Source organism: Aulonocara stuartgranti (assembly GCF_965226115.1).
Source record: "Aulonocara stuartgranti genome assembly, chromosome: 17".
NCBI lineage: Eukaryota > Metazoa > Chordata > Actinopteri > Cichliformes > Cichlidae > Aulonocara > Aulonocara stuartgranti.
Genome location: NC_138953.1, coordinates 27580001 through 27604511, shown reverse-complemented (window position 1 = coordinate 27604511; position 24511 = coordinate 27580001). Strand labels below are relative to the sequence as shown.

General features: G+C 38.4%; 5 protein-coding genes across 9 annotated transcripts in view; 3 read left to right on the top strand and 2 right to left on the bottom strand.

The window, feature by feature from the left end:
- Positions 1-101: 101 nt before the first annotated feature.
- Positions 102-2928, bottom strand: LOC309692374 (uncharacterized protein). The gene is made up of 4 exons (XM_082510775.1): positions 2678-2928; positions 1981-2074; positions 1696-1783; positions 102-1595 (listed from the first exon to the last, which is right to left on the bottom strand). The coding sequence occupies exons 1-4, from the start codon at positions 2748-2750 to the stop codon at positions 870-872; spliced, it is 981 nt and encodes a 326-aa protein (XP_082366901.1). The 5' UTR covers positions 2751-2928; the 3' UTR covers positions 102-869.
- Positions 2929-3342: 414 nt separating this feature from the next.
- On the top strand, positions 3343-8741 carry LOC309692373 (uncharacterized protein). Its single transcript, XM_082510774.1, has 9 exons — positions 3343-3426; positions 5666-5971; positions 6613-6757; positions 6839-6971; positions 7060-7180; positions 7287-7365; positions 7483-7585; positions 7697-7817; positions 7996-8741. The coding sequence occupies exons 1-9, from the start codon at positions 3411-3413 to the stop codon at positions 8055-8057; spliced, it is 1086 nt and encodes a 361-aa protein (XP_082366900.1). The 5' UTR covers positions 3343-3410; the 3' UTR covers positions 8058-8741.
- Positions 8742-9403: 662 nt separating this feature from the next.
- Positions 9404-17400, top strand: LOC309692286 (uncharacterized protein). 4 transcript variants are annotated; one of them, XM_082510627.1, is made up of 13 exons: positions 9431-9451; positions 10919-10941; positions 11041-11080; positions 11740-11869; positions 12426-12570; positions 12651-12771; positions 12855-12933; positions 13121-13232; positions 13736-13841; positions 13964-14045; positions 14271-14334; positions 15478-15586; positions 15687-17400. In XM_082510627.1, the coding sequence occupies exons 1-13, from the start codon at positions 9439-9441 to the stop codon at positions 15746-15748; spliced, it is 1086 nt and encodes a 361-aa protein (XP_082366753.1). In that variant the 5' UTR covers positions 9431-9438; the 3' UTR covers positions 15749-17400. The 4 variants fall into 4 exon arrangements, with proteins under 4 accessions (XP_082366756.1, XP_082366753.1, XP_082366755.1 ...); XM_082510629.1 differs by lacking the exon at positions 9431-9451 and adding an exon at positions 10055-10069; XM_082510628.1 differs by lacking the exon at positions 9431-9451 and adding an exon at positions 10161-10816.
- Positions 17401-17712: 312 nt separating this feature from the next.
- On the top strand, positions 17713-21320 carry LOC309692017 (uncharacterized protein). Of its 2 annotated transcripts, XM_082510128.1 has the most exons (10): positions 17713-17806; positions 17897-17916; positions 18003-18042; positions 18308-18437; positions 18867-19011; positions 19100-19208; positions 19296-19374; positions 19520-19619; positions 20375-20480; positions 20885-21320. In XM_082510128.1, the coding sequence occupies exons 1-10, from the start codon at positions 17728-17730 to the stop codon at positions 20938-20940; spliced, it is 864 nt and encodes a 287-aa protein (XP_082366254.1). In that variant the 5' UTR covers positions 17713-17727; the 3' UTR covers positions 20941-21320. The 2 variants fall into 2 exon arrangements, with proteins under 2 accessions (XP_082366254.1, XP_082366253.1); XM_082510127.1 differs by having other exon boundaries at positions 20375-20922.
- A 256-nt stretch (positions 21321-21576) lies between these two features.
- scyl2 (SCY1 like pseudokinase 2) overlaps positions 21577-24511 on the bottom strand; it is a 14843-nt gene continuing 11908 nt past the window's right edge. Inside the window, exon 18 of the mRNA XM_082510124.1 lies at positions 21577-24511. This exon is cut by the window's right edge and continues 194 nt beyond it. Coding sequence (XP_082366250.1) covers positions 24082-24511 — 430 coding nt within the window. The 3' untranslated portion in view covers positions 21577-24081.

Genomic DNA, 24511 nt, shown 5'->3' with positions numbered 1-24511 from the left:
TCCCAGGGCACACAACAGCACGCGTACACACCAAAAGATATGGATACTCATATCCATATCCACACACACAGACATTCACACAAGAATGTTGTCAAAAGCCAAACTGTCCCACAACTTTATTAAAAGTGAACAACAGGCAGTATTCACAGAAAAACAAATCTGTTAAAAGCCCTCAAATGTCATGTATGTGTTCGTTTTCACAGTTGGCAGAAAAATGACAACATTCTTTAAATGTATTTGTTTTGTAAAAAAATATAATGTTATTAATAATAAATCTAATAACTTTCGGCAATGTATACTAGAATATAGTTATCAAAGCTGGAGCTTGATAAAAAGTCAAATGAGTATCTAATGCAATAAAATGTGCATTTTAAACACACTCAGTGGTTGTAAAGTCTGTACTGTAATATAAAAAAATATATATTCTGATCATGAAAAAGGTGTTTTTTTTTTAAGTGAACTGCAATTTTTCGGTATATTACACTACAAAAAAGTGATGTTTTAACCATGCACAATAGCTGATACCAACAACTCTGATGTGTAGAGTCAGTCAACAAAACACTATTGTTTAATATGGGGACGGGAAGCTGTTGATTTTGATTGTGGATGGGGTAAAGAAAAATGCTAACAGGTTGCTATTGTGTGCTCTGTATGGAATAACCACAAGTGAATAAAGTCATTTTGAAGACCTCTCCAAACTAGGAGTGGCTCAACGTTTTTATTGATAACTAGTAGGTGAATTATTAATGTGGATCTTTAATTTTATGAGGGCAAATGAGAACTGGGAACTGCTCAGAAATGTGCCAAAAAAGGGGGGAATTTTTGCAGATAAAGCCAGTGTATGCAAGGATTTTAGAGCTGAGATTTTCTCAAAAATTCTCAATAAGCTTCTCAAACAAATGAATTAGCCTCTGTTTCCTGTCCATATCGCCTGATTCTTTCACATTGCTGCTGTTGCTGCTGCTTTCTTCTGTAACCTCTTCCTCAGACCCTTCTTTTTCTTCGGAAAGGCTCATCAGTCTAGCTTTCTCTCGCTCCAGAGCCAGCCGGTCCCTGCGCAAGGCATCCCTGTCCCTCTCCACCATCGCCCTCTCCCTCTCCATTACTGCCTTTTCTCTGTCCAGCGCCGCCCTCTCCCTCTCCAGCACGGCTCGGTCTCGATCCAAAACTGCGATCTCCCTGTCCAGCACTGCTCTCTCCCTCTGCAGCACCAGACGCTCCCGTTCCATCACTTCTTTCTCCCTTTCTGCCACCTGTTGCTCACTGCACGTCGTCCTCCTCTCGTCCTCCACCTCTTGTAAGATGCAGTCTATATCCTGAGGTCCCTCCTGTTCCGCCACCACCTCCCCATCCTCAATCCCATTAAGTGGAAATTCAATCTCAGTTGGAGCAGCCACAATAGAAGACTTCACCATTGCGGCTAACTTCTTCTTTTTGGGTTTGATCAAGAACTCCCCATTGTCTTTGTTGTGGGGGAAGGCCTTGAGAATGGGGGCGCTGCCCTCCAGCCGACCCGCCATTGCATTGTCCATCAAGGAGAAATAAGGCCATACATCAGGAAACACTTCCACCCCTTCTGGGGGATGCTTTAGCTCCTGAGGAGACAGAAAGAGGGCAGGAAGTAAAGAGAAAGCTTTGTCAAAAAGCTTTATTTGTCCAAGTGAAAAGAAAACAAACAAACAAGATGCAGGATACCTTGTATCTCTTCTTCAGGTTTTCCCATTTTTTAGACGCTTGATGATGGGTCATCTTACAGTGTAAGCCCATATGTTTCAAAATGGTCCTAAAAATATAATATGCCACGTCTTGTGATTAAAACAATTTTATACTAACATCAAAAGCAACGATGAACCATTATCACTGGTAGTAATAGTAAGATGGGGCAAAGATAAAGGTACAATTTTTTTTAAGTATTTCTGGTTCCGAAATCTATATAGTTGGCATTTTTCAGTGTCTGGGAACTTGAAATTATTGGCATACCTCCATGCCCACATAGAAGTATTTCTCTTTCCAGAGAAGAGGTAGGTATTTGAAACCCTCAGCTTTACAAAGTCTTCGATTTCTTTTTTGCTCACTGAAAACGACAGAGAGAAAAATTCTATAAGTTACAAATGAATATATGAGAGTGTGTGAAAAATGTATAATACTATATCACTATTTATTAATTAAATACACCTATTATTTAATAATATTTAATAATATTATTAAACAGACTTTTTATTTTTTTATTTTTTTTTTTTTACAAATGCTGCATTCATGGTACATCGGAAAAGGTAAGCCTTTACTTGGACTTACGTCATTTTAAACGTTCGCTGGAAAAAGAAAACATGGCTGCTACCAGGATTGCGTTATTGATTTTCTACAAGAAAAACCTTGTCAACAGACATGTAATTCACTTAACAGAAAGAGGAAAAATAATCGAAAGGACGCAAAAATCATATCAATAATATTTCAGCCTTTCGACTCAATGGTGAAGAGAAACAGAAATATAAAGTGCCGAAGTCGTATTTAAAGATCATCTTTATTTTGGTTCTTCTATTAGTCGGAGTTCTGGAATTCACACCCTTTTCAGTGTCCGATGAAGGCAGCATAACTTGTACTTCTCACTTCCTACGTGCGCAAGCTAGCTCCAAGCTATAGTTAGCTTATTTAATCACTTTCTGTCGTTTGTCCTTACTTTTATATGTGAAATCCACGGGCGTATGCATATCGCAAGTGCTGCTGGTGTACTCGTGGTCTGCGTACTCCATTTTTCCTATTTCTCGTACTTGGTGTCAGCCCGTTTATCGAGCGTTCTTTGTAGGAAAAGACTCCTTGCCCCCGTTGTTGGTTCCTTGCGAGGGACCCTACATTCTTCCTCTCGTGTTTGAAAAGAGCGTACTACCGCCACCTGTAGACAGGGAGACTCCAGGGACAGAGTCAGCTCACTTTTATTTCATTTTATTTCATTTTATTTCATTTTAGTTTAGTTTAGCGTTAACAAAATGTATCTCATAATACACCATAGGAAAAAAAAATCTATGATGTTATGTTGCAGATTTTAATACAGAGATAAACATTTTGCACAAGCAAAGATGCTGTTCCATTGTACGGGAGAATTGCATATTATTTTAATTCCGCACCTATCTTTATCCTTGTAACGGTGTTTGTTTATTGTTTGTTTCTCATCAGTTATCTGCTTCCCAAAGTGTAGAAAATACCAACACATGTTTACTACTGCCCATTAAACCTAATTCTCAAAAGCTGCTTTACACGTTTACTCTATTTTTTTGGCAACTTTGTTGCATTGGGTAAGCCTTATTAAGATCACATTATTATTCTAGCCTAGTATATATAGTGCCAGCCTCTTGGCAATCAGATGTGGGAGAGGCTCTTCCAAAGGAAAACGAAAGTGTTTTGCAGAAAGCAGAATGGCCTCCTCCTGCCGTGAGTATCTTTCGCGCTATGTTCCTTGTAACATTTCTATATTTTACTGTTCATATATTTTATAAAGTCTGGTGGTATTTTGTTTACTGTTTGTTTATATTTCCCTTTAAATCACATGCGAATTATTTTTAACAGCTCTCATTCTATCAGAGTTTCCATAAAGATTTTCTGTGAGGTCAAACATGCCTAAAATGTGCAAATGTGCAGCATATTTAATATTTTAACAAGACCAATAGTCTAGATTTGAACTCTTATTCTGAGACACTGATTGTCATTGTATAGAATTAGACGTTTACTTTCTGTTTCATTTACTGTGAAGCTCGATTGCATAGAATGCCTACATAAAACCTGAAAGCTGGACTTTAATAGTTATGTTTTAATTCCTCATTTACATAATTTAATTAAAGTTAGTATGCATTTTTCTTTTATTTATACGTTTTTATAAACGTATATTATTAACATGTGTGAAACTCTTAATAGCATGTTTAACTAGCCAGCAGGGGGCAGCAGATAAACAAGTTATTTATTTGCAATACAAACCGGCACAGAAACTTTGTTTTCAGATTTTTCTAATAGCACCAGAAGAATTGTAAAAGTTATTTTATACATATATATAAAATAATTAACATACATTAGATAGAAAGGTGGAGCAGGTGAAAAAATAATAGCTAAACATAGTTCTAAAGTGAAAGGGACAAAGCAGCTCAACAACAAGTGAGGGAATGCAGCTTTACAAGTTTTCAGCCTGCCTTTATTACCAACATATCGAAACTATATTGTCATACGTTATTTCAAAATAAAAAATACCGTAGTGTACAAAATTATTGAGCCACCCCTCACTTCTCAATAGTTTGCTTCCAAGGAGCCAGGCTGTTAAAGCGGTATTGAACAATGCTACTCTAGACTTTCTGATGGTTTTCCTTTGGACATTGGCTACTTTATCACTCATTTACAGTCCAGGGCTTGTACCTGACCATTGTTTTTGTTTGTTAAGCCACTTAACATTGGCTTAACGATGTTAAGTCATTCCAGCAAACAAAAGGCGCCTAACTCAAGTTATGAATGTCATGTGCTTAAGATATTAAGGGTAAAATATTCGTTGATCCATCTGCTGTTTGCTGAAGCCTCATCACAAATGGTTTCAGCGGAAGAAGAAGCCATTTTTAAAGAACGGAAACAGTGAGAAAAGCCTGAGGTATGCCAAATTACATAACAACAGGGACTGAAAATCAGTGGCAACAGGTCTTAGAGAGTGATGAATCCAAGTTTGAAATCTATGTTTCTAATCATCATCAATATGTGCAAAGATCAAGAGAGAGATACAACTGTGAATCTGTAAAATATGCCGGAGGCTCTGTCATACTTCGGAGCTGCATGTCAGCCAGTAGTGTTAGGGATCTTGTCAAAATTGTTTCATCAATTTGAATTATGAACATAAGAAAAGTGCAGTCAGATTTAAATCCACCATGCAGTACCAGCTGATTGGCACTGGGTTTGTTTCTCAGCATGACAAAAAGCCCAAACACACTCAGTGTAGTAAAAGCTAGAAAAACACACAATAGACCAGCATCCCCAGAGCCCGGACCTCAACACTTTTGAAGCAGTGTGGGATCATCTTGACAGAAAATGGAACAAAAGGCTGACCAACATCCAAAGAAGAGATGTGAATGCCCTTCAAAAAGCCTGGAGAGCTTTTCCTGAAGACTATTTAAAGAAATGGAAAAAAAAGGCTTCCTACCAGAGTTAAGGCTGTGTTAAAGTATAAAGGTGGTAAAATCAAACATTGACAATTTCCATGCATATTTTCACACATTTCAATAAGTTTCTGGAACAATTTCCCCACTCTACTAGCAAAAGCTAAACAAATTAGGGGTAACTCAAGACTTTTGCTTAGTATCATATGTACTTTAACATCCTCAGCTCTGACAAGAAAGGTCTACCACAAAGCCCTGAGCATTAGTGAGATCAGATGTTGTTTCTGTGCCTTCAGAGTCTGGCTCAGAGTTACCCTCTGTAGTTGAATTCAGGCCTCAATGCAGGTCGAGTTCCACAGTGAACTGTATGTTTTGTTATGCTTTTCCATTCTTGTAGCAAAGTTGCCCAAAAATATGTACCTGTATTTGTTCATATTGCTTTATATATTCAGGGATGTATCTTTAGTAAATAAAGAATTTAGCTGTATATCGAAGGAACAAAATATGAAAGCATATCATGCATTTTTTGTTGTTGTTTTGTCCAGAGGCTGACGATGAAAGCACTTATGGTTCTGATGTCAGCAATGAGTCAGACAGCGCTGAACCATCAGATGAGGAAGACAATGAGGAAGACGATGAGGAAGACAATGAGGAAGATGTTTTACCCTGCAAGTTTTACAACAAAGGAAACTGTAGGGACGGAGAAAGGTGTGCTTACCTACACGTTTGCAAGTACGCTCTTAAAGGAAACTGTCGTTACGGCTCCAAATGTAGACTAAACCACACTGTAAGTCAAGGTGTGCCCTCCAGTGCAAGCGGCAGGACTCCGGATCGGTCATCATCTAGTCATGGTGAGTATTTGCTTTTGGGGTTTTCAGTTGTTTGTTTTATCGCCACAAGACGTTTTTTCTTTTTTTCTTTTTTTTTTAATTTAAGTGAGAAAGATTATTCACAAGTGAAAAACATTCAAGACAGTTTTTAGTCTTCCCAGGACAGGATGTTCCACTAAATTTCCCACAATGTCAAACTGTGCAATGCTCAAAGAAACCAAACAGCTACATTTCAGGCTTGCAGGCCTCTACAGTTCTCAGTAAGCATGTTAAATGTTAAATTTCACGAAAGCAGAATTAGAAAAAAACTGAATAGTATGGGCGTTTTTCAGGAGAACTTCTTCTCCTGTGGTGGAGGGCTGATAATTTGTTCTTGTTTTACCGCCACGAGACCTTGGGCGCCTTGCAGCCCCTGAATCGACCATGAACTCCTCTGTTTATCAAAGTATTTTACAGTCCAGTGTGAGGCCATCTAGCTGACAGTTAACACTTTGGTCTCCAACAATATCAGCTAGTTCCTAACAAATAGCTGCAAGAGCCACATTTTACCTTATACATATATTTACATGTTCGAGCCATATTAGAGCAGCTTTAATGTCCAGTAATAAGTCACCAATTACAATGTAATATATAATGTCTTTTTGTTTTGTTTTTCTAACCAGACCAGAGGCTTACTGATGGCCGACGCTACCAGTGGCAGCTCAATAACGGAAGAGGCTGGAAAGATGTTGAAAATGATCACATCCTTGAGGCCCAGTATTCGCTGCCCCACACCAAAAGCATCAAAGTATACAACACATCATACGGGTAAGCAATGAGTTTATGAAGAACTTTTTATTTCCAGGCACACTGTAGTCACTACATGCTTCAACTTTCCTCTCTCTACAGGGCGGTGAGCATAGACTTTAAAAGGATGAAAGTTCTTGGGAAGAAATTGAGAGTGAGACGCCTGGATGACGGTAACACTGAGTGGATTTGGTACTGCATGTTGGGTCGTCGTTGGATCAAGTATGGAGCCAAGGTAGATAGCAACTAGATCTTTGCTTAAGTTAATGGAAATTGTTCTCCTTTGTCTGTTTGGTAATGATTCTTCTCTCCCTCGCGGACAGGATTCAAAAGGCGTCTCCACTCCTGTGAAGAGCTCCGACATAGAGGAAAAGTTTCAGAGAAATCCAACGAGCTCCTTTACTTTTAACGTCAATGGTGAAACTTTGGAGCTCAAATTTAAAGGTGAAGTGAATTCACTAATCTGTAAATTTGTAACACCCTTCCAGCTAAATTCCAGCTTTTTCTTAACAGTCATTAGCCTATTCCTTATTTCTGTTTGTTTGCTTAGAAATGCAACAGGTGAGTAAAAACAGGAAGAGGAAAGTCACCCGTCGACCTACGTACCGGCAACCACAAGCAGTCAGGGGGTGAGTGTTAATTTTCCTCAAGGATTTTTGTTCAGTTAAAAATTGTCAAGAAGATAAGATGAGAGAATTTAACATAGTTTTCTGTTTTATGAAATATTTTTGATTTTGTTGTCGCAGAGTTGCTCTAACATCCTCAGGTTTCCAGAATCTTAGCTTGGGCACTAAGCCACAGTGGGAATTTGAAGGCGACAGTGGAAAATGGCACGAGTTCAAACACAGGGTATGTCATCTGTGCAGTGGATGTTATTTTTAGGATTATTCAAAGTACAATTTCTGAGTTATTGCATTGACATAAATCATCACAGTTTGTCTGTGGATTTTGTCTTAACAGAAAAGGACTTCCACTGACTGCTCAGTAACCAGTGATGACATTGAGAGCAAGTACCAACAAAACAACAAAGGCACCATGCCCTTCACAGTGGCAGGACAATCCTACAATCTTGACTTTGGAGGTTGAGTTTTTATATTTTAATCCTGTAGTAAAAAACTCGAAATAATAATTAATTGTTGGCTCTTAGAGGCATTTTAATAAACAACTGACTATCCATATCTACCTGTTCCAATATGAAAAAGTGATGTAACATTTATTTAACATTAGACTTTTGTTGATTTGTTTATGATTTTCCACAGCAATGATCCAGACCAACGTCAGGACCAATCACACACGCAGGGTGAGACGTGTGCTGGTGTGAGCCATCAAGATGATTTCCTGACCTCCAGAAGACTGTGCAGCAACGTAACCACGATGCTGCCACGTTCCTCTAACTTGAGATTTATATGAGATTTATTTTTGGATGGTTAACACATCCTTTTTATTGTTGAATTTCAGAATTTACCTCATTGCAGGCCTTGTCATGGGTGAAGTTTACAAGGACACTTTTAAATGCTGCCTGACAATCTTCCACTCCAATAATGCATTCTACCAACTTGCCTTTTAGCATCATGGTTGTTTAAATTATTCATCTTATCAACTCAGGTCACAGTAAGCATTTTTTTCCACACTTCCATATGGGGATGGAGGGGAAAATTTGTTCTTATAGCCAATAATTAAACAAAAGGAAGTGTATAACAAACACTTTGAATGCATGGGATATGATACATTTGCCTTTTTTTTAATGTAGAAAAATGAGATGTAACTGTGCAATATTAGTTCGAGGTCTTTTTGCACATTACCTTTGAGATCTTTTTATGCTTTTAACACACAAACTGCCTTGAAAAGTCTCCGTGCCTCTTTGCATTGTGCCACAGTTTTTGCTTTTTGTGGTTTATTTGGCTTTGCACAAATGCACCAGAAACGGGTTTCACTGATTTGGGAGAACAGACTACTGCATCTTTGGTATTCTCTAAATGCAATAAAAAATGTTTGAAAGTCACAACACACCAAGACTTTCCCCTTTTGTATATGCAAGTAGGACACCAGAACCTCAATGACCAGTTCTAAACAAATATTTTTTCAACAGCTTGCTTACATTTACATTTACAGAGGGCGATCGTGGCTTAAGAGTTTGATGGGAACTAGAAATGTCTTATTTTCTAATTATAATAAAATTTGGATTCATGTTGAGTCAACACTAAATTAGTCAGAAATGTAAATGAATATAAATATTTCTTTGGGGTAGTGTAGACCAAGTGGCGAGGAAGGTGATAAGTAGACAGCATCAGCATCAATTTCTTTTAATTGTACTTTATTTCTGACATCTCCATTATACCATTTTTAAAAACACCTCGGTAGGCAAAACCTCACTTGCTTTATACAGGACTTTACATACACCTGAATCTCATTACTCTCTACCACTGAAAAATAGGTTAGACCAAACAATATGATCTAAACAAAAAACAGGAATAAGATTATGCATCTAACTGACAAACTCATTTACACAGCTAAATGGTTTGAAAAGTAAAACACTGCATACAATACAACTCAAAATGTTACTTTAAGGAAAATAAACAATGCTATACACAATGAAAAACCCTGCATTTGGTTGCACCCTGTGATGCAATCAATGACATCATGACGCTATATAAGTAGGAAGTACTGGGGTGGCCCCTCCCACACATACAGAACCTCAACAAATGGACAAAAATGGTAAGTATAACCAAATCAACGTAACCAAACATAATTTATTAGAAATTTACCTGTGAATAGAAGAAAATTCAAATGACCTGATGGTTAGTAGTATTTGCTTTAAAAACATATGCATGGATGTAATGGATGTAACTAATGCTACCACAAACACACTCGGGATAGTATGTCAAGCAAAGTTACACCAGCAGTGTCTAAATTAAAGCATTATGGCCAACTGTACAAAAACAAAACAAGAGATTAATTATCGATATGATCAAGAGACGAGTGGTAAATGAGTAACTTTCGTCATAATTTATGAATAACTTTTAACAGAACACCTATATAAGTGTACAGAATAGGAACTGACCTCACAGCCCATTGTCCCTTCAATGGTGCTAGTTTCAGTCATTGTGCAAATGTACCAATTTATAAGGTTGGGGAAACCTGCAGTCAGCTGAGACTGAAGAAGTCGCTCCGATGCATGACGAAACGTTTCACCCACTGAAAACGCAACGTCCAGATGAACAGAATCAGCCTTTGGGAACTGACAGGGGGGGGGTGTGACATATAAATGGGGAATGTTACATATGACGGCACTCACACATAATTAAGACACACTTACAGATTTTGTCTGTGAAGGTAAGACAACTCTAAGCCATTGACAAAATAAGGGAGGGGGCAAAACTCAGAGGGTGGGGTGTTGTTTACAGGTAGGTGTTAGTGAGAGAAGAGATGGGCAGCAGTGGGCTGACAGAGTAAGGAAGGGAAACAACGAAGTCTCATGCACAGTTAATTGATTAGCAAGGTAAATAGCAACTGGATGGAGAGGCGCTGTTTCATAACAGTCATGTTAATTAAACAGCATCACAATATGAAAGAGTCAAAGAACTCAGTCCTTCTGAATTTCAACAACCAGTGCAGAGCCTTTTTGGTAACATGTAACTTTCTCATGTCTTAACTTTGTAAAGCAATAGGAATATTTTAAAGTTCCTGTTCCTTAAACTTTGCCACATTAAGTTGCAGGTAGTTTTGTTCACACCAAATATCAGCGTTGTCTACTCTTCCTCATAACATTGTAGGCCACAGGGAAGTACAAAAGGGTAATTTTGCGGTGAACTGTTCCTTTAATACCATGAAAGAGCAACTCTACAGTCATCTGATGGCTTCACTGTGCTTTAATTTTTGTCGCTGTGAAAAGAAACCAAAGCACTGGAATCAGCTGTAGTGTACACTCTCCAGAGACAGCCTTAGGGGAGCGTCATTATCGGTACTTTAGCTCCACCTATGTACCGGTACGCGCTAAATTGCATTAGCTGAAGCCCAGAAACGAAAGTGTAAGCCATCGTTTCAGTGAAACTATCCGCCGGCTTCGGTCCTCGATCGCAAGTAAATACAGCGATTTAACGAAACTATTTTTTCAAGTTTTAATCTGGAAGTGGCTTTTTAAGACTGACTGATTGTGTTTTTTCTGCTTTCATTCTGTCACAGTGGATTTTTATTATGAGATGAGGGTAAGTGTGTGTGTGCTATGTGGAGGGGTTTGACAGGGTCTGGAAAAAAAAAACAGGCGAGCTTGTGTTCATGGCATCATTTCTATTAATTGCTTCCAGGACAATAATGAGGAGGAGCAGATTCCCCAGAACACCCCAGGTCTGTTTGACGTGACAGTTTAACTTCCTGCTATACTGCCTCTATCATTATAAGGCCATAGTTTAGAACACAGAAGACAGTAAAATGAGAACATGTAGCATTTTAAGAACAAAAAATGTCTAGTTTTGAATTTAATGGCACTAATACATCTCAAAAGTTGGGATAAGGCCATGCTCCCCGCTGGGTGGCATCTCCTCTTCCTTTAACAACAGTCTGTAAACAACGAGCTGAGTGCTGATAACAACCCAGACCGTCCATTTGTTTTTTAGGCTGATGTTTTCTAGAAAGAATTTTAAATTTTGACTAGTTCGATCACATAACAGTTCTCCACTTTGCCTCAGCCTAAGAATCATCTTAGCATCCCACACTGATTTCAGACTTGATTTCTCTAGATTCATGTCACTGACATGTTGCCATTTAAACTAATTAATTGCAAAATGTTCCTCCAGCAGTTTTTTTTTCTTTTTAGTACTACTTAATTTTCCTTTTGTTGCCCTCATTTGAAATGTTTGAAATGTGTTGGTGTCTTCAAATTCAAAATAAGCTAATATTGCTCTTAAAACAGTACATATTCTCTTTTTAAACACTTGATGTATTGTGAGTAAGATATTGGTTTATGAGATCACTGCATTCTGTCTAACATATCTTTATTTCAACAGTCAATGGGAAGTATTATGAGTGGCAGCTGTCAGTTGGCCATCAGTGGCTGAAAATTGAAAATGACCATGTGATTGAGACCCACTACTGCCAACCAGGAGCCAAGGGAATCAGTATCAATACAAGCCATGGGTCAGTATGTTGTGATTATATCTGATAGTATCAGCAACTTTAACAAAGTGAGAGTTGGTCAGGGAAGGGAAATGGAAATGTGTCAGATGCCATTTGAAATTTTACAAAGGTAAACCGAAACTCAGTTTTTGGGCTATTATAAATTAACTTTTTACTGTAGGTAGAACAGTCCTGTAAATCCTGTACGCTTACAAGAAAAAGGGTTCAGTCAAGTTGAGCCATAAAATGAAATGGATCAGCTGATCAAACACAACAACACCTAACATCACTGGAAGACATCAGTTCTTCTATGCATTCTTTAGCTTTAGCCTGCACATATGCAAGCCACTTTTGAACCCCTCCTCACGCCATGCAAGGCCATCATGTTAAATATAAACGTTTGACCACAGAGGTCCTGTCTATAGAAAAAATATTATTTTATCAACAATAAGTATTGATACAGATACAGATTTTGTGTCAGGACAATGGAAAATAAATTATTGCATCAATAATCTTTTTTAAAAGGAGCACATTCAGAGAAGTATACTTTTCATTTTAATCTTTTATGTTTCCACAGGGTGGTGTTCATAGATTTTGATACGTTACAGGCTAATAATCCAGGTATAAAGGTGCAGAGACTAAGCTTCCTTCCTCGGGGGCAGGCGGAAGACATAGGCTGGTACTTCAGAGATGACCAGCTGTGGTGTGAATATGGAACACAGGTGAGGAAAATTGCAGGAATTAACTCCTTAAATTCACTTGAAGGTTTTCTTTGAGTATTCCTTGTCATCTTCCTCTTCAGGGTTCCAACACCATGTCATCATCAGTCAGCAGTAGACAAGTTGAACAGCAGTTCACCACGAACCCTCAGGGAACCTTCAGATTTACAGTGGGCCGTACACCCTACTTGATCGATTTCTCCAGTATGTGGTGTTTATAGTGATATATTATTGTGAGCTTGCTCTTTTATACAGCTATGGAAATGTGTTTTCATTTCACTTTGTAGCCATGACGCAGAGAAACCTCATCACAGGCTTACAAAGGAAGCTGCGCAGGCGTCCAAAATTATCCTCCAACACTGGAGCGTAAGACTTTTTTCTTTTATTCCTGTAGTTTAGACAGTCTTTGTACACTGAGCAAACTTAGTCTACAGAGATGTCAGTAAGAAAAGTATCAAAACTCCCCAGAGAATAAATAAAAAGTTTCTCTGAAGAAGGCTAACGGATGTCACGGGAAAAGAACATGAATGATAATCACTTCTTGTCTCTGCAGAGTTGGCTTGACCTCAGACTTGCCTGCAGCTTCCTCCTCGCAGACCGGTTCTGTGGGCTACAGGTGGGAATTCATGGGAGTCAGAGAGCAATGGACAGAATACCAAGCACATGTAAGTAGGTCATCCAAAAACTGCATGGAAAAATTTTAAAGACTTGCACTAAGCTGCATAGTAGCATCAAAGATACATCAAGAACTGCCCTTACCTCGGCAAAGGAGGTTATGCTTGCATGGCACGTGTACGGATGTCTGTAAACAGCTTGAGAAGTTTTAATGAATTCTGATAAAACTTTGTAGGAGTGTAGAGTGGGGTCATGTTAGCAATCCATAAAAATTTGGATTACATCGAAAGAGCTCTTCAAGGTCAGATTAATGATTTATTGGTCGAAAATTGACAGAAAGCCTTGTAACTCTGAACCTATGATTCTTACAAGTGTACTGTCAACATATAGAAAGGGCTGTAAGATTTCAAGTATCATGTCACATCTGACCTCTGACCTCTCATTAAAGGAAAGGAAAAGTTTCCACAGGATTCTATGGAGTCCTCTTGAAAAACTAAGTACACCCCAGTAGCTTGTAGCACCAATAACTGCTTTCTATATGTGCTGTGTGCAGATATGTTCATTTGACAGCGCTGCTATTGAGAGACAGTACCAGCTGAACAAACAGGGCACACTGAACTTCAAGATTAACAGATATTCATACACACTGGACTTTTCAGGTATTGTACACACTTCAGAACTGCTCTTCTGTTAAGCCGAACAATTCATGCTTTTTTTTTTCTTTTCTTTTTTAAGCAAATCATATGGCCACTGAGACATTATCTTCATTAATTTATCATAGGTATGTACCAAGTCAACAACAATTTAGGGACAAGAAGATCAGTTAGAAGGACTCCTATATATGGTGTTCAGCAGAACATCAGGTAAGGAGAAACATTTGGCCACACAGTGACCACATCTCTTATTTTGTGCTAATTAATAACATGAATTAGGTTAAATATTATATTTTGAGGACATTTACTGATGTTAACACTAAAAGATTGACTAATGTTAAGATTGTTTTGCCTCAAACACACCAGATATGCACATAAAGATGTATATGCTGTGAATGAATGAATTTCAAATCTTTTGTTTTTTTGTTTTTTTAGTTCAGGCCCTCAGGCACAATGGCAGTTCCTAGATATGGATGGATCATGGAAAGATTATTCCAAAGTAAGCCACAACTTTCTTTTTATTCATGTGTAGACGGTGCTCTAGAAAATCCTATAGAGTACATTTAGTGCATTCCATCAATCTGTCCAGCCGTCCATCAATCTTCTGCCAGGTCTGGGTCATGGGGACAGATGCTCAGACCTACCACTCCTCGCCTCCTCCTCTGCCTGAAAGTCATGGCCTTGAAGTTGGAGATGCTAATTATCATTCCGGCTACTTCACACTCTGCTACAAACCATCTCGGTACGAGCTGGAAGTCATGGTTTTATCAACCCAATGAAACCATGTCATCTGCAAATAAATAAAGAGATAAGAACCTGTGACCACTGAACTATTGGCTGTGCCCAGAAATTCTGTTCATGAAAAACAGAATCAATGACTAAGGACAGCTCTGGCACGGTCAAGCTTCCTCTGGGAATGAGATTGTGTTAGTGTGGGCAATATGAACCAAGCTCTCATTGTGGTTGTACCACAATACTCTATACTCCTAAAGCACTGTCAAAAATGCCCTTTTTAGATCCACAAAACACATCTAGAGTTGCTGGGCAAATTCCCACATACCTTAAAATTCCTTGGTGTCTTTTTCGGGTAGAGGGAAACTACCACTCCAGTCTGCCAGTAAGGAATTGGGAAGTGTGTCAACCAAGAGAGCTCCATAACATCCCGAGCTTTTTGAGAAACCTGGGGCCTCGTCCCTTAGAAGCTTCATGTGCCTCAGTGAGCAGAGCCCCAGTGGCATGAACCATAGTGAGTTCTCATCCTGGTCCCCATAGTCTTGTTACTTTACAAAAGGCCAACAGTGGGATTCAGGAAAATTTCAAACTACTCCTTCCACTACCCCACAATATCTTCAGCTGAGGTCAGCACTCCATCTCTGCTGCCTCCCCCTCCCAAGTTGTCTGACTGTATATATGTATAATATAATATAATATAATTATGGTTATTCATCTATAATATTTCTGTTGAGATGTTGTAGGTTTTGGGGTTAATTCCAAACTGAAACACAAACAATCCCTTGCACAGTTTACATACTTTAACATGGAATTATGGTAATTTGAGCAAAGTATTGGGTGACCTAACCAGAATTTAACAACATTGCCTGACTGTGTTTTCTCTGATGTGTTGTTGCTCTGTGTTATTCAGGGAATATGCAGCACATCCAGTCAGGAGATTGAGTTCCAGTACAAACTAAACCAATCAGGAACTATGACATTTTCCACCAGGAACTTCAGCTATGAGTTAAGCTTCTCAGGTAAGCAGCAAACATAATCAGAAACCTTTAAAGTTAAAAGCCATATTCAAAGATTTGTATAATTGAAGTTGTGAATAAATGCACTTTTTGTCTTTTATAGCCATGACTCAGAGAAACCTGAGCACGGGCACAACCAGAACGGTGAGAAGACTTAATCAGTGACTGAGCGGCAACAGATTGGTAGGTCGGGGGTCAACTTAATGATGATCCTACCAGTTGTGTCACTGCCCACCTCAGGTTGGCTCTCCTGTCAGAAACTGCCTCCTGCCTTCCTCCTGCCTTTAACTTAACACAACTGATAGACATTTACTTTGTCCCCTCTGAAGACATGTTGTTTTTAATGCAAGCGTTATAAATTTTATTTTTCCACATTTAAGATGACACTACGTTTAGTGTTAAGCAGTAAAATGTATTTCCTTTATCAGTTTTCCACATTTCTGGGTTTAGGGCTGGTTTTAGCAGATTATTCCATATTTAAATAAGTGGAATCGTTTACAAAGAAATCAGTGGGAGGAAAAAAAAAATTCAGTTTACTTTAAGCCTTTTGTTAACTTAACTATGGTTTCATAAAATGCAACATGCTTTAGTAAATCTTCAAATATTCACAAGTTGTTGTAATGGCTGGAATTTTTAAAAGTTTTCCCTTTTTATCCTTTGTCCTTAGCATGCATGTTTTTAAGAATTTATTAAAAGTGCCTTTTAATCAGTGCACTTTGCTTGTGTTTACTTTCCTTAATTGAGGTTCCTTACATTTACATTCCAAAATCTAAATTCGTGTTTTAAAGTCATCAAAGAAATAACCACCATATATGGTGTACAGATGTGTATATGTACAGATCTTCAACCTAAGAGACCAGCACTGTGACACATAAAACAAAGCCGTATTACACATGCAGGACAGCAGCTGTATACAAATAATCTTGTGGAAGAATAAGCTTTCAGTTTCTCCTTTGAGCTTCTGCTAGGATGCATCCCACATGTTGATCTAAGTATAACAAACGTCTACTTGAAGACATTTTTAATCTTGCATGGAAAAAATAGGGAAATTAACAGAACACAAAGATTCAGTTGAACAATTAAGACTCCCATTAGTAGCGTTTTATACAAAAAAAGGTAGTGTAATAAAAGATAACACATTCAAACTGTTAGCAACAATCATCATCTGAGGAATCAGCGTGACAAAGGTCATTACAAAAATGCTTATGTCACATAGCATTCTGTAATAACTTTTCCTCAAATATTTTATATTCCATATTTGTTTTTGGTGTTTATAGGGATGGCTCATTAGCTGTTTACATATTTGCAGGAACATATCAATTTAAGGAAGCAGGAAAGACCAGAAAACCAACATAGAATACAGCCTTTGTGCATTAGCGTAGTAATAATATATCCTAATATAAATTATGTAAATGATAGTGCAGGGGTGTGAAACTTGCGGCCACCCCTACTTACAGCCCGTATATAGATCTTGAAGTTACTTTTTTTGTTAGAGGATTTGCGGGGAAAAACTGCATTCACGTTTGCAGTTTTGTCTTATACAATACTTGAAATTTAAAAAAAAAAAAAAAACACTCTTTTGGAAATATTTGTGGGTGTTTTCTTGTGTGTTTCTTTTAGAGTGGCCCTCCGATGAGATGACAGTGCCAACAGTGGCCCACAGCTTAAGTTTGAGACCCCTGTTGTAGTGTATTGCAATGTTAGAATATAAAGCATCTGCAGAAGGCTGTTGCTGTGTAAATGAAACAAAAATGATTTCTGTTCATCTGTAAACTTATGTTGACAAAAAGAATACATCTACAATGTGATGAACCTTACCATTGACTTATTTTATTGTACTGTGGGAGGTTTTTATTTTATTTATTTCATTCTATTTCTATTACAAGGATACTCAATTCTGCACTTTAATAAAGAAATGCCCTAAAAATTTCTGGTTTTGTGTGTTTTTGTTTTATTCACAAGTACTCAAACAGAGTCTTGCCCTCTCTCCATTCTAGACTGGCACATACAAGGCTCTCTAAAGGGTAATTGCAGGAAACTAAGACAGCGATAACAGCATTAGTACGTCTTCCTCATAGGCAATTGAGGGAAATTTTATCTTCTCTGAATCATATGGACCAACCAAACCCTAGTCCACACACTGGATGAACTTTAGCCCACCAGCAGAAAGTGAAAGCAGTTGTTTGTGTGGAATGGCACGTTTAGGTCTGTCTTCGATCATAAGTAAGTAAACCGGCGTTTAACAAAGTTATCTAATTACATTTTAATCAACAATGCAGAGAGAGGTGATTTTCTTCTTTTTTGTTTTCACAGGTGGTTTTTCTGAGTTGACGGTAAGAGTGCTGTATCAGTCTAAGCAGTGGGGGAAAAGGGGATAAAAAGGTTTTGACCACAATATGTTTATTTATTGTTATTCTAGATTAATGAAGGAGCAAAGGTCTATTGGCAGGAAACTGTAGGTCTGTATGACACATTTACATGCATACATTCATTTACATAGGATTGCCTTTTAGTCCTTTGACTTAAGGACCATTGATTTTTCTATCTCATCTGACTGTGCCAACAGCAGCTACTTAAAAAGAACAATATGGCCTAAAATAACAACTAACCATAAAAAATAAATACACTACACACGAAGCCATAGCCTTTGTGCAGATTTGCTCAAAAACACATATTAATAAGTGGAGTGTGTACGATAACATGATCTTTGCTTGTGTTTCACAGTCAACAGGAAGAATTATGAGTGGCAGCTGTCAGTTGGCCATCAGTGGCTGAAAATTGAAAATGACCATGTGATAGAGGCACACTACTGCCAACCAGGAGCCAAGGGAATCAGTATCAATACACGCCATGGGTCAGTGTGTTGTGAGCATATCTGATAGTATCAGCAACTTTACAAAACTGAAAGTGAGCATGTCATTGGTCAGAAAAGGACCTTTAAGTATTTATATGGAACTTTTTACTGGGGGGTGGAACAACCTTCATAACAGTGTTATAGAGTTCAGTAAAGCCATAAAATCAACAGATCAGCTGATCTCAGTGACAGCCCACATTACTGGAACATACCACTTCCTCGTCCATGTATCTAGTATGCAAGCTGCATTGGACCCGCCCACCTTAGCTCCTCCGTTTGAGGGTTTCCCCTTTGTTATATGATGTAGGGAAAGGGAAAGGTGGGGAGGTCACAGAACATCATGTCAAATATAAACTACTCCCACCCATGTTGTTTAGAACATTAACAAGCTTCACACAGACGACTGGATTTTGTGTTGTCTTTCAACAGGAAGGTGCTCATAGATTTTGATAGGTTACAGACGAATGACCCAGGAATGAAGGTGCGGAGACTAAACTTCTTTCCTCAGGGGCAGATGGAGGACATAGGCTGGTACTTCAGAGATGGTCAAGTGTGGCGTGAATATGGATCCCAGGTGAGAAAAAAAAATTCTAAATAAACTCACATTGAGTTTTACATGAAGGTTTGATCCCTTGAGTGTTCCATGTCATCCTCCTCTTCAGGGTTTAAGCATGTTGTCGCCATCAGTCAGCAGCAGAGAAGTTGAACGACAGTTCACCCTGAACCCTCAGGGAACCTTTGCATTTTCAGGCTACGTGATCGATTTCTCAAGTATGTGCCATTTACAGTGATGTGTTCTTGCTTGTACTTTTATACAGTGATATTTTTATTTATTTATTTATTTGGTTCATTTTGTAGACATGACCGAGTTCCACACCTTTACAGGCTCTTATAAGAAGGTGCGCAGGCGTCCAAAATTTGCATCCAACACTGGAGTGTAAGACTTTTTTTTTTCCTGCAGTCAGACTGCAAAGTCTGCAGCTAGCTGAGTGAAAATAAAGACTTTAATCCACCGAGATGTCAGTAAGGAAAGCAAAACCTCTGTATGATTGTGTATGATATTCATTTCTTCTGAACTGCAGACTTGGCTCCACTTCAGCCCTGCTCACAGCCGCCGCCTCCCAGACCTACAGGTGGGAATTAACAGGAGATTTCCCAAATCGGACAGAACACCAAGCACGTGTGAGTAGGTCGTCCAAACATTTCATGTTGTTTTAGCAGAAATGTGATGCACTTAGAGTGGACTTGAAAGATAATTAGCTGTAATTGCTTGGGTTCTCACAGACCTGGCGTGTCCACCACGTCCAGGGGCCAATCATGGCCCTAGGTCAGATTTTATATGTATTTATAGCCCTCCACTGCAAACGGAATGAATAAAGTGTAATTCCTCTTTCCATCTCATGGGCGTGAGTTTTTTTTATACACTCACGCAATACACACAAAAATTAGTCAGATTTAAAATTAACCTGAGATGACGATCTTCAGCAGCTTCACTGAAGTTTCAGGTGTTCCAAACAGCTTGATCTTATTTTTTATTTCACCCTCCACATGTGACAGAAAAGTAGAAAGGTGAGAAGGATTGTTGGCCCCTGGGTGATTTTCCATTAATAAATATGGAAATCTTGGGGAAAAAAGTTTGGACACCATTCTTTCTAATAGTGTGTAACTCCTTCAGTTATTGTGACTGTAAAGATTTCTATAATTACACTATTGTTCAACAGGCTAATAGATGAAATCAGTAAACACTTTCCTGATATGTTTATGGTCTCAGTAGGTTCAAGTCCTACTTATTTCTCATAAATTATGGTCCTGTTTAGAGAAGAACAGATTTATCTTTGTTTGTCTTAAAACTTTTAATCCTTGCCCCACTGAATTTGCACTAAATGTACAAAGTGCATTTCTCTCTTTGTGTTTCTTTCTATATGTGGTGTGTGCAGATATGTTTATTTGACAGCAGTGGTATTGAGAGACAGCACCAGTTGAACCAACGGGGCACACTACACTTCAAGATGAACAGATCCTCATACACGCTGGGCTTCTCAGGTAATACACTCACTTCAGAACTGTTAAACCAAACAATAAGGCTTTTGTTGAAGCACATTATATGACCACTAGTATATCACAGGTATGTCTAAGTCGATAACAATACTGGGACAAGAAGGTCAGTTAGGTCTCCTTTTTATTCAGCAGAACACCAGGAAAGGAGAGATATTTAACTTAGTCACCACATATCTCTTATTTCTTGAGTTGTTAATGTGGATTAGCGTAAATGTTACATTGGGAAGTGAACGCTGCCCCCTTACATACGGATTAATAATTTGACTAGTTATTCTTTCTTGATAAGACACCTGCGTAAAAGCTGAATTTTTGTGAAGGTGTATATGCTTTGAATGTTTATAGTTTAAATCTACAGTCCTGGCTAATACACCTTTTGTATTTTATAACAGTAACTCAGATAAACCTGAGCACGGGCACAACCAGAGCGGTGAGACTTAATCAGTGACTGAGGGGATTTGTAGGTCAGGGGTCAACTTAATGTTGATCCTACCAGTTGTGTCACTGCCCACCTCAGGTTGCCTCTCCTGTCAGAAGCTGCCTCCTCCCTTCCTGCCCTCTTCACCTCAACAGGCTGATCGACATTTATTTATTCCTCCGCTGAAGTCATTTTGTTTTCATTGCAAGTTTGAATTTTTATCAAGCTACACTAACATGCAGAGATGCAGTAAATTAAGCCATGTACGAGTTTTTTACATGGCCGGGTTGAGCACTTGTGATAGTGGCTAATGTAGCCTATTCTATATTAAATAAGTGGAATCCTTTACAGATAAATCTTTGGAGAAAACTACTTACAAATCTTTTAACTTAAAATCAGTTATTTTTTATCAGTTCACCATAAAATACAAGTAAATTCCATGTTTTAGTAAATCTTCAAATATTCACAATTTGTGTAATTATTGGACTTTTTAGATGTTTTCACTTTTTTTTTTTTTTTTTTAACCCTAGTTAATTTGCTTATTTCGTGTAATCCTGATTGTCTACAAGCTGTGCCATGTAAATCTTTTTAAGAATTTATTAAAACTTCCTTTGGATTGTGCTTCTCCTTCATTTCTTAAATTTACACTCAAAAATCCAGACAAGATTAGATTGTGCACTTTCCTTTATATGTACAGATTTCCACCCTCAGAGACCAGCACCTTGACACATGAAACAAAGCCCACACTACACATATAGGACAACAGTCATATATAAATGATCTTGTAGAAGAATAAGCTTTCAGTTGTTCCTTTGGGGTTCTGCTAGGATATGTGAAACACTCCAAAAACTACATCCATTTAGCAATGAAATAATATGTGCCACATGTTGACTCAAGGTTGAAAAACATCCATTTGCAGACACATTTTTAGTCTGGTATGTGAAAAGCAGAGGAATTAACAGAACCCAGGGATTAAGTTAAATGAGTAACACTGCCATTTGTGGCATTTTTATACAAAACCAAAAGGGTTTTGTGATAAAAGATAAAACATTTTAAACAATCATCATCATCATGGAAAAAAAAAAAAAAAAAAAAAAAAAAAAAAACAACCTGTATGACCAATGTACACCTAAAAACCCTAAAATTCTGTGATTCTTGAAAAATGTAGCTTTAGAATGAGCACACATTAATATCTAATTCTTTAGAAAATTTCACAGACCTATGTTATAAGAGGTCAAAACAAAGTTTTAGTTAAGGAGAGAGATGTTCGAGCCAATCGATATGCACCCTTAACAACCGACAGTGATTATTGCACACAACTCAGCTAAGGCCTCTTAAACATTACCACAACAACAACAACAAAAAAAAAAAAAAAAAGGCAAGGCCCTCTCAGAGCAACCCACTTTTAAATAAACTATTTATCTACACTTCATAATATGCCACCAGTACAGGTCTACTGATAGCTGAAAAGTGCTACAATCAAAATATATTGTGATAATCTTTATTTCATAAACTGATCAACATAAATGGTAGCGCAGAAGTCCCTTAAAGATCTCATCAGTAAAAACGTGTTAATATATTTTTTCATTGGTCACTAGAATCATGAGGAATCATAAGAAAAGATGTTAATTAAACTTCAGATCTTTTGTGGTCAAGGAGAGTAACATGCAACAAAGCAAGTGGTTAGAGAAGCAAGTGCCAGACAGCTGATAAAGATGGAAAACATTAATACTTGAGTAACAGATGAGTGCCGTCTAGATTTAAATATGTACCCACGTAAGGCACAATAGCTAAAGCAGTGCATATGCTCTTTTATGTAGTGCCTTTTTAAAAAGGACACTGCTTCAATGGTTACTCCACACATCCGACACAGGTTAGTCACCCATACTGCAGTTACAGAAACTGGTCTTGTTACAAAAGAAGGTGCCTGGGCGGTCAAAACTGTTTACTTTAATGTAGCAGCAGAGAAACAGACTACAGAGGAGCTACTTGGTTTTCTTAGCCTGAACTGCAACGGTGGGGCTGTCAATTCGACACCCTCTCTCAGACTTCCTCCACAGAGGAGCCTCTTGGATGCAGATCAGAGACTGCATGCTTCTCAGAGCCAAAATTCAAGCTACTGCCAGTCTACATTTAGATTACATTTTGTTGTTTGTGGCATCTGTTTCCGAGCCAGCTCTCTGATCATTTTAGACTTGCAGCAATTCTAAAAAACAGTCTGGAAAAGCAGTATAGTTCGCATGGATGTAATCAGCCCACTGACAAGCCATTATGTGTTGTAATCAGTCCCATAAATATAGTCAGCATGCACCCATCTCCACCTACTACCATCATAATTGGCAATAAGCAGAAAAGGCCTCAATTATGCAGGAGCTCTCTAGCGACTGTGTAAAGAAGTGCATTCCATCTTTTCCTACCCAAGTAGTTTTTTAACTTAATATAATCAGCACAAGGACGCCAAGAAGCAGCAAATTCAAGTAAAAAGTAAGTGAAAGTAAAAATCAAGCCTAGAAGAAATGAGAAGAAGAAGATTATACCCCCACTTTCCTGCCTGCCTCTTTATGCACTATTTTCTTTTTGAGCAGCCCTGTTCTACTGAGCCCACTAGCAGTGAGGTGACTACCTACCATTAACAGTCATAGGAATAATAACAACCGATAACGGCAAATTAACGGGGTGATTACAATCCAAACAGGATTAAAGGTACAGAAGCCTGAAAATGACCAGATGAGACACAGTAACCACTTTTTAAAAATATTTTTCCGCCAATTGTGTTGACTCAGACGTCACATGTTCAAGAAGTGAATTGCAGTCCATCCACGCCATCATTCATGTTATAAACACAAACCCTTCCTGAATAATCTGAGTTGGAATTCAAGTCAACCCATCAAGAATGTTAAGTACAAAAACAGTAGGAAACCCCCAGCATAGAAGAAGAAACTTCACCTCGATAGTCTGTCCTTCTAGTCAAGTAAAAATGGAATTCAGGTTAGTTTGCCAACAGAGAGAGTCAGAACTTAAGCCAGGTCAGATTAAAAATGCCAACAGTAAGAGCCTTGAAAGGACTTTCAATCTTCACATTCAGTCGGCCTTTCTGTGAGAATTCAAGGCTCTTCTGTCCACAGTCATTAAAAGAATATACTTAACCTGGAGTCTCTCTTTAATTCTTGTTTAGCCAAATAAGTCTTTCAGATCATTGTTGACAGATGCACTATGTTTTATCCCACTTGGGTTCATGCTAGGGGCAGCAGCAGGTTGAGCAAAGTTCTGAGGGCTGAAAAAAGGGTTTGCTTGCATCCCAAACCCACCGGGCACCCCTCCCATACCAACTGGCACACCCTGCATCTGAGTCTGAGGGTTCTGGGGTGAATTAAACTGACCAAGCCAAGGGCTGCTGGTTCCAGATGGAGCTTTGGGACCGATCTGGTTAAGAGTGACTTTGGGCTTGTTGGATGTAAAAAGATTGTCCAATGCTGACATGTCAGGAGGTTTATTTGTTTGTCCAGTTGTTCCTTGATTCTGTGTGAGGGATCCAAAGTTTGGGGTGCTGGTGGTGGTGGCCATTCCACTGTAGAGGCTGGGACCTGTGGGTCGCATGCCC

What these genes read in the sequence shown, in the direction of transcription:
- LOC309692374 (XM_082510775.1), bottom strand. Translation starts at nt 2,750, where the DNA reads ATGGAGTACGCAGACCACGAGTACACCAGCAGCACTTGCGATATGCAT. An exon ending in ACTTCTATGTGGGCATGGAG is followed by an intron (nt 1,784 to 1,980) that starts GTATGCCAATAA and finishes TTATATTTTTAG; the next exon opens with GACCATTTTGAAACATATGG. An exon ending in ACCTGAAGAAGAGATACAAG is followed by an intron (nt 1,596 to 1,695) that starts GTATCCTGCATC and finishes CTGTCTCCTCAG; the next exon opens with GAGCTAAAGCATCCCCCAGA.
- LOC309692373 (XM_082510774.1), top strand. An exon ending in CAACCACAAGCAGTCAGGGG is followed by an intron (nt 7,366 to 7,482) that starts GTGAGTGTTAAT and finishes TTGTTGTCGCAG; the next exon opens with AGTTGCTCTAACATCCTCAG. An exon ending in CTACAATCTTGACTTTGGAG is followed by an intron (nt 7,818 to 7,995) that starts GTTGAGTTTTTA and finishes GATTTTCCACAG; the next exon opens with CAATGATCCAGACCAACGTC.
- LOC309692286 (XM_082510627.1), top strand. An exon ending in TTATCCTCCAACACTGGAGC is followed by an intron (nt 12,934 to 13,120) that starts GTAAGACTTTTT and finishes TTGTCTCTGCAG; the next exon opens with AGTTGGCTTGACCTCAGACT. An exon ending in CTATGAGTTAAGCTTCTCAG is followed by an intron (nt 15,587 to 15,686) that starts GTAAGCAGCAAA and finishes TGTCTTTTATAG; the next exon opens with CCATGACTCAGAGAAACCTG.
- LOC309692017 (XM_082510127.1), top strand. Translation starts at nt 17,728, where the DNA reads ATGAACTTTAGCCCACCAGCAGAAAGTGAAAGCAGTTGTTTGTGTGGA. An exon ending in AGGTCTGTCTTCGATCATAA is followed by an intron (nt 17,807 to 17,896) that starts GTAAGTAAACCG and finishes TTGTTTTCACAG; the next exon opens with GTGGTTTTTCTGAGTTGACG. An exon ending in GGACAGAACACCAAGCACGT is followed by an intron (nt 19,620 to 20,374) that starts GTGAGTAGGTCG and finishes TGGTGTGTGCAG; the next exon opens with ATATGTTTATTTGACAGCAG.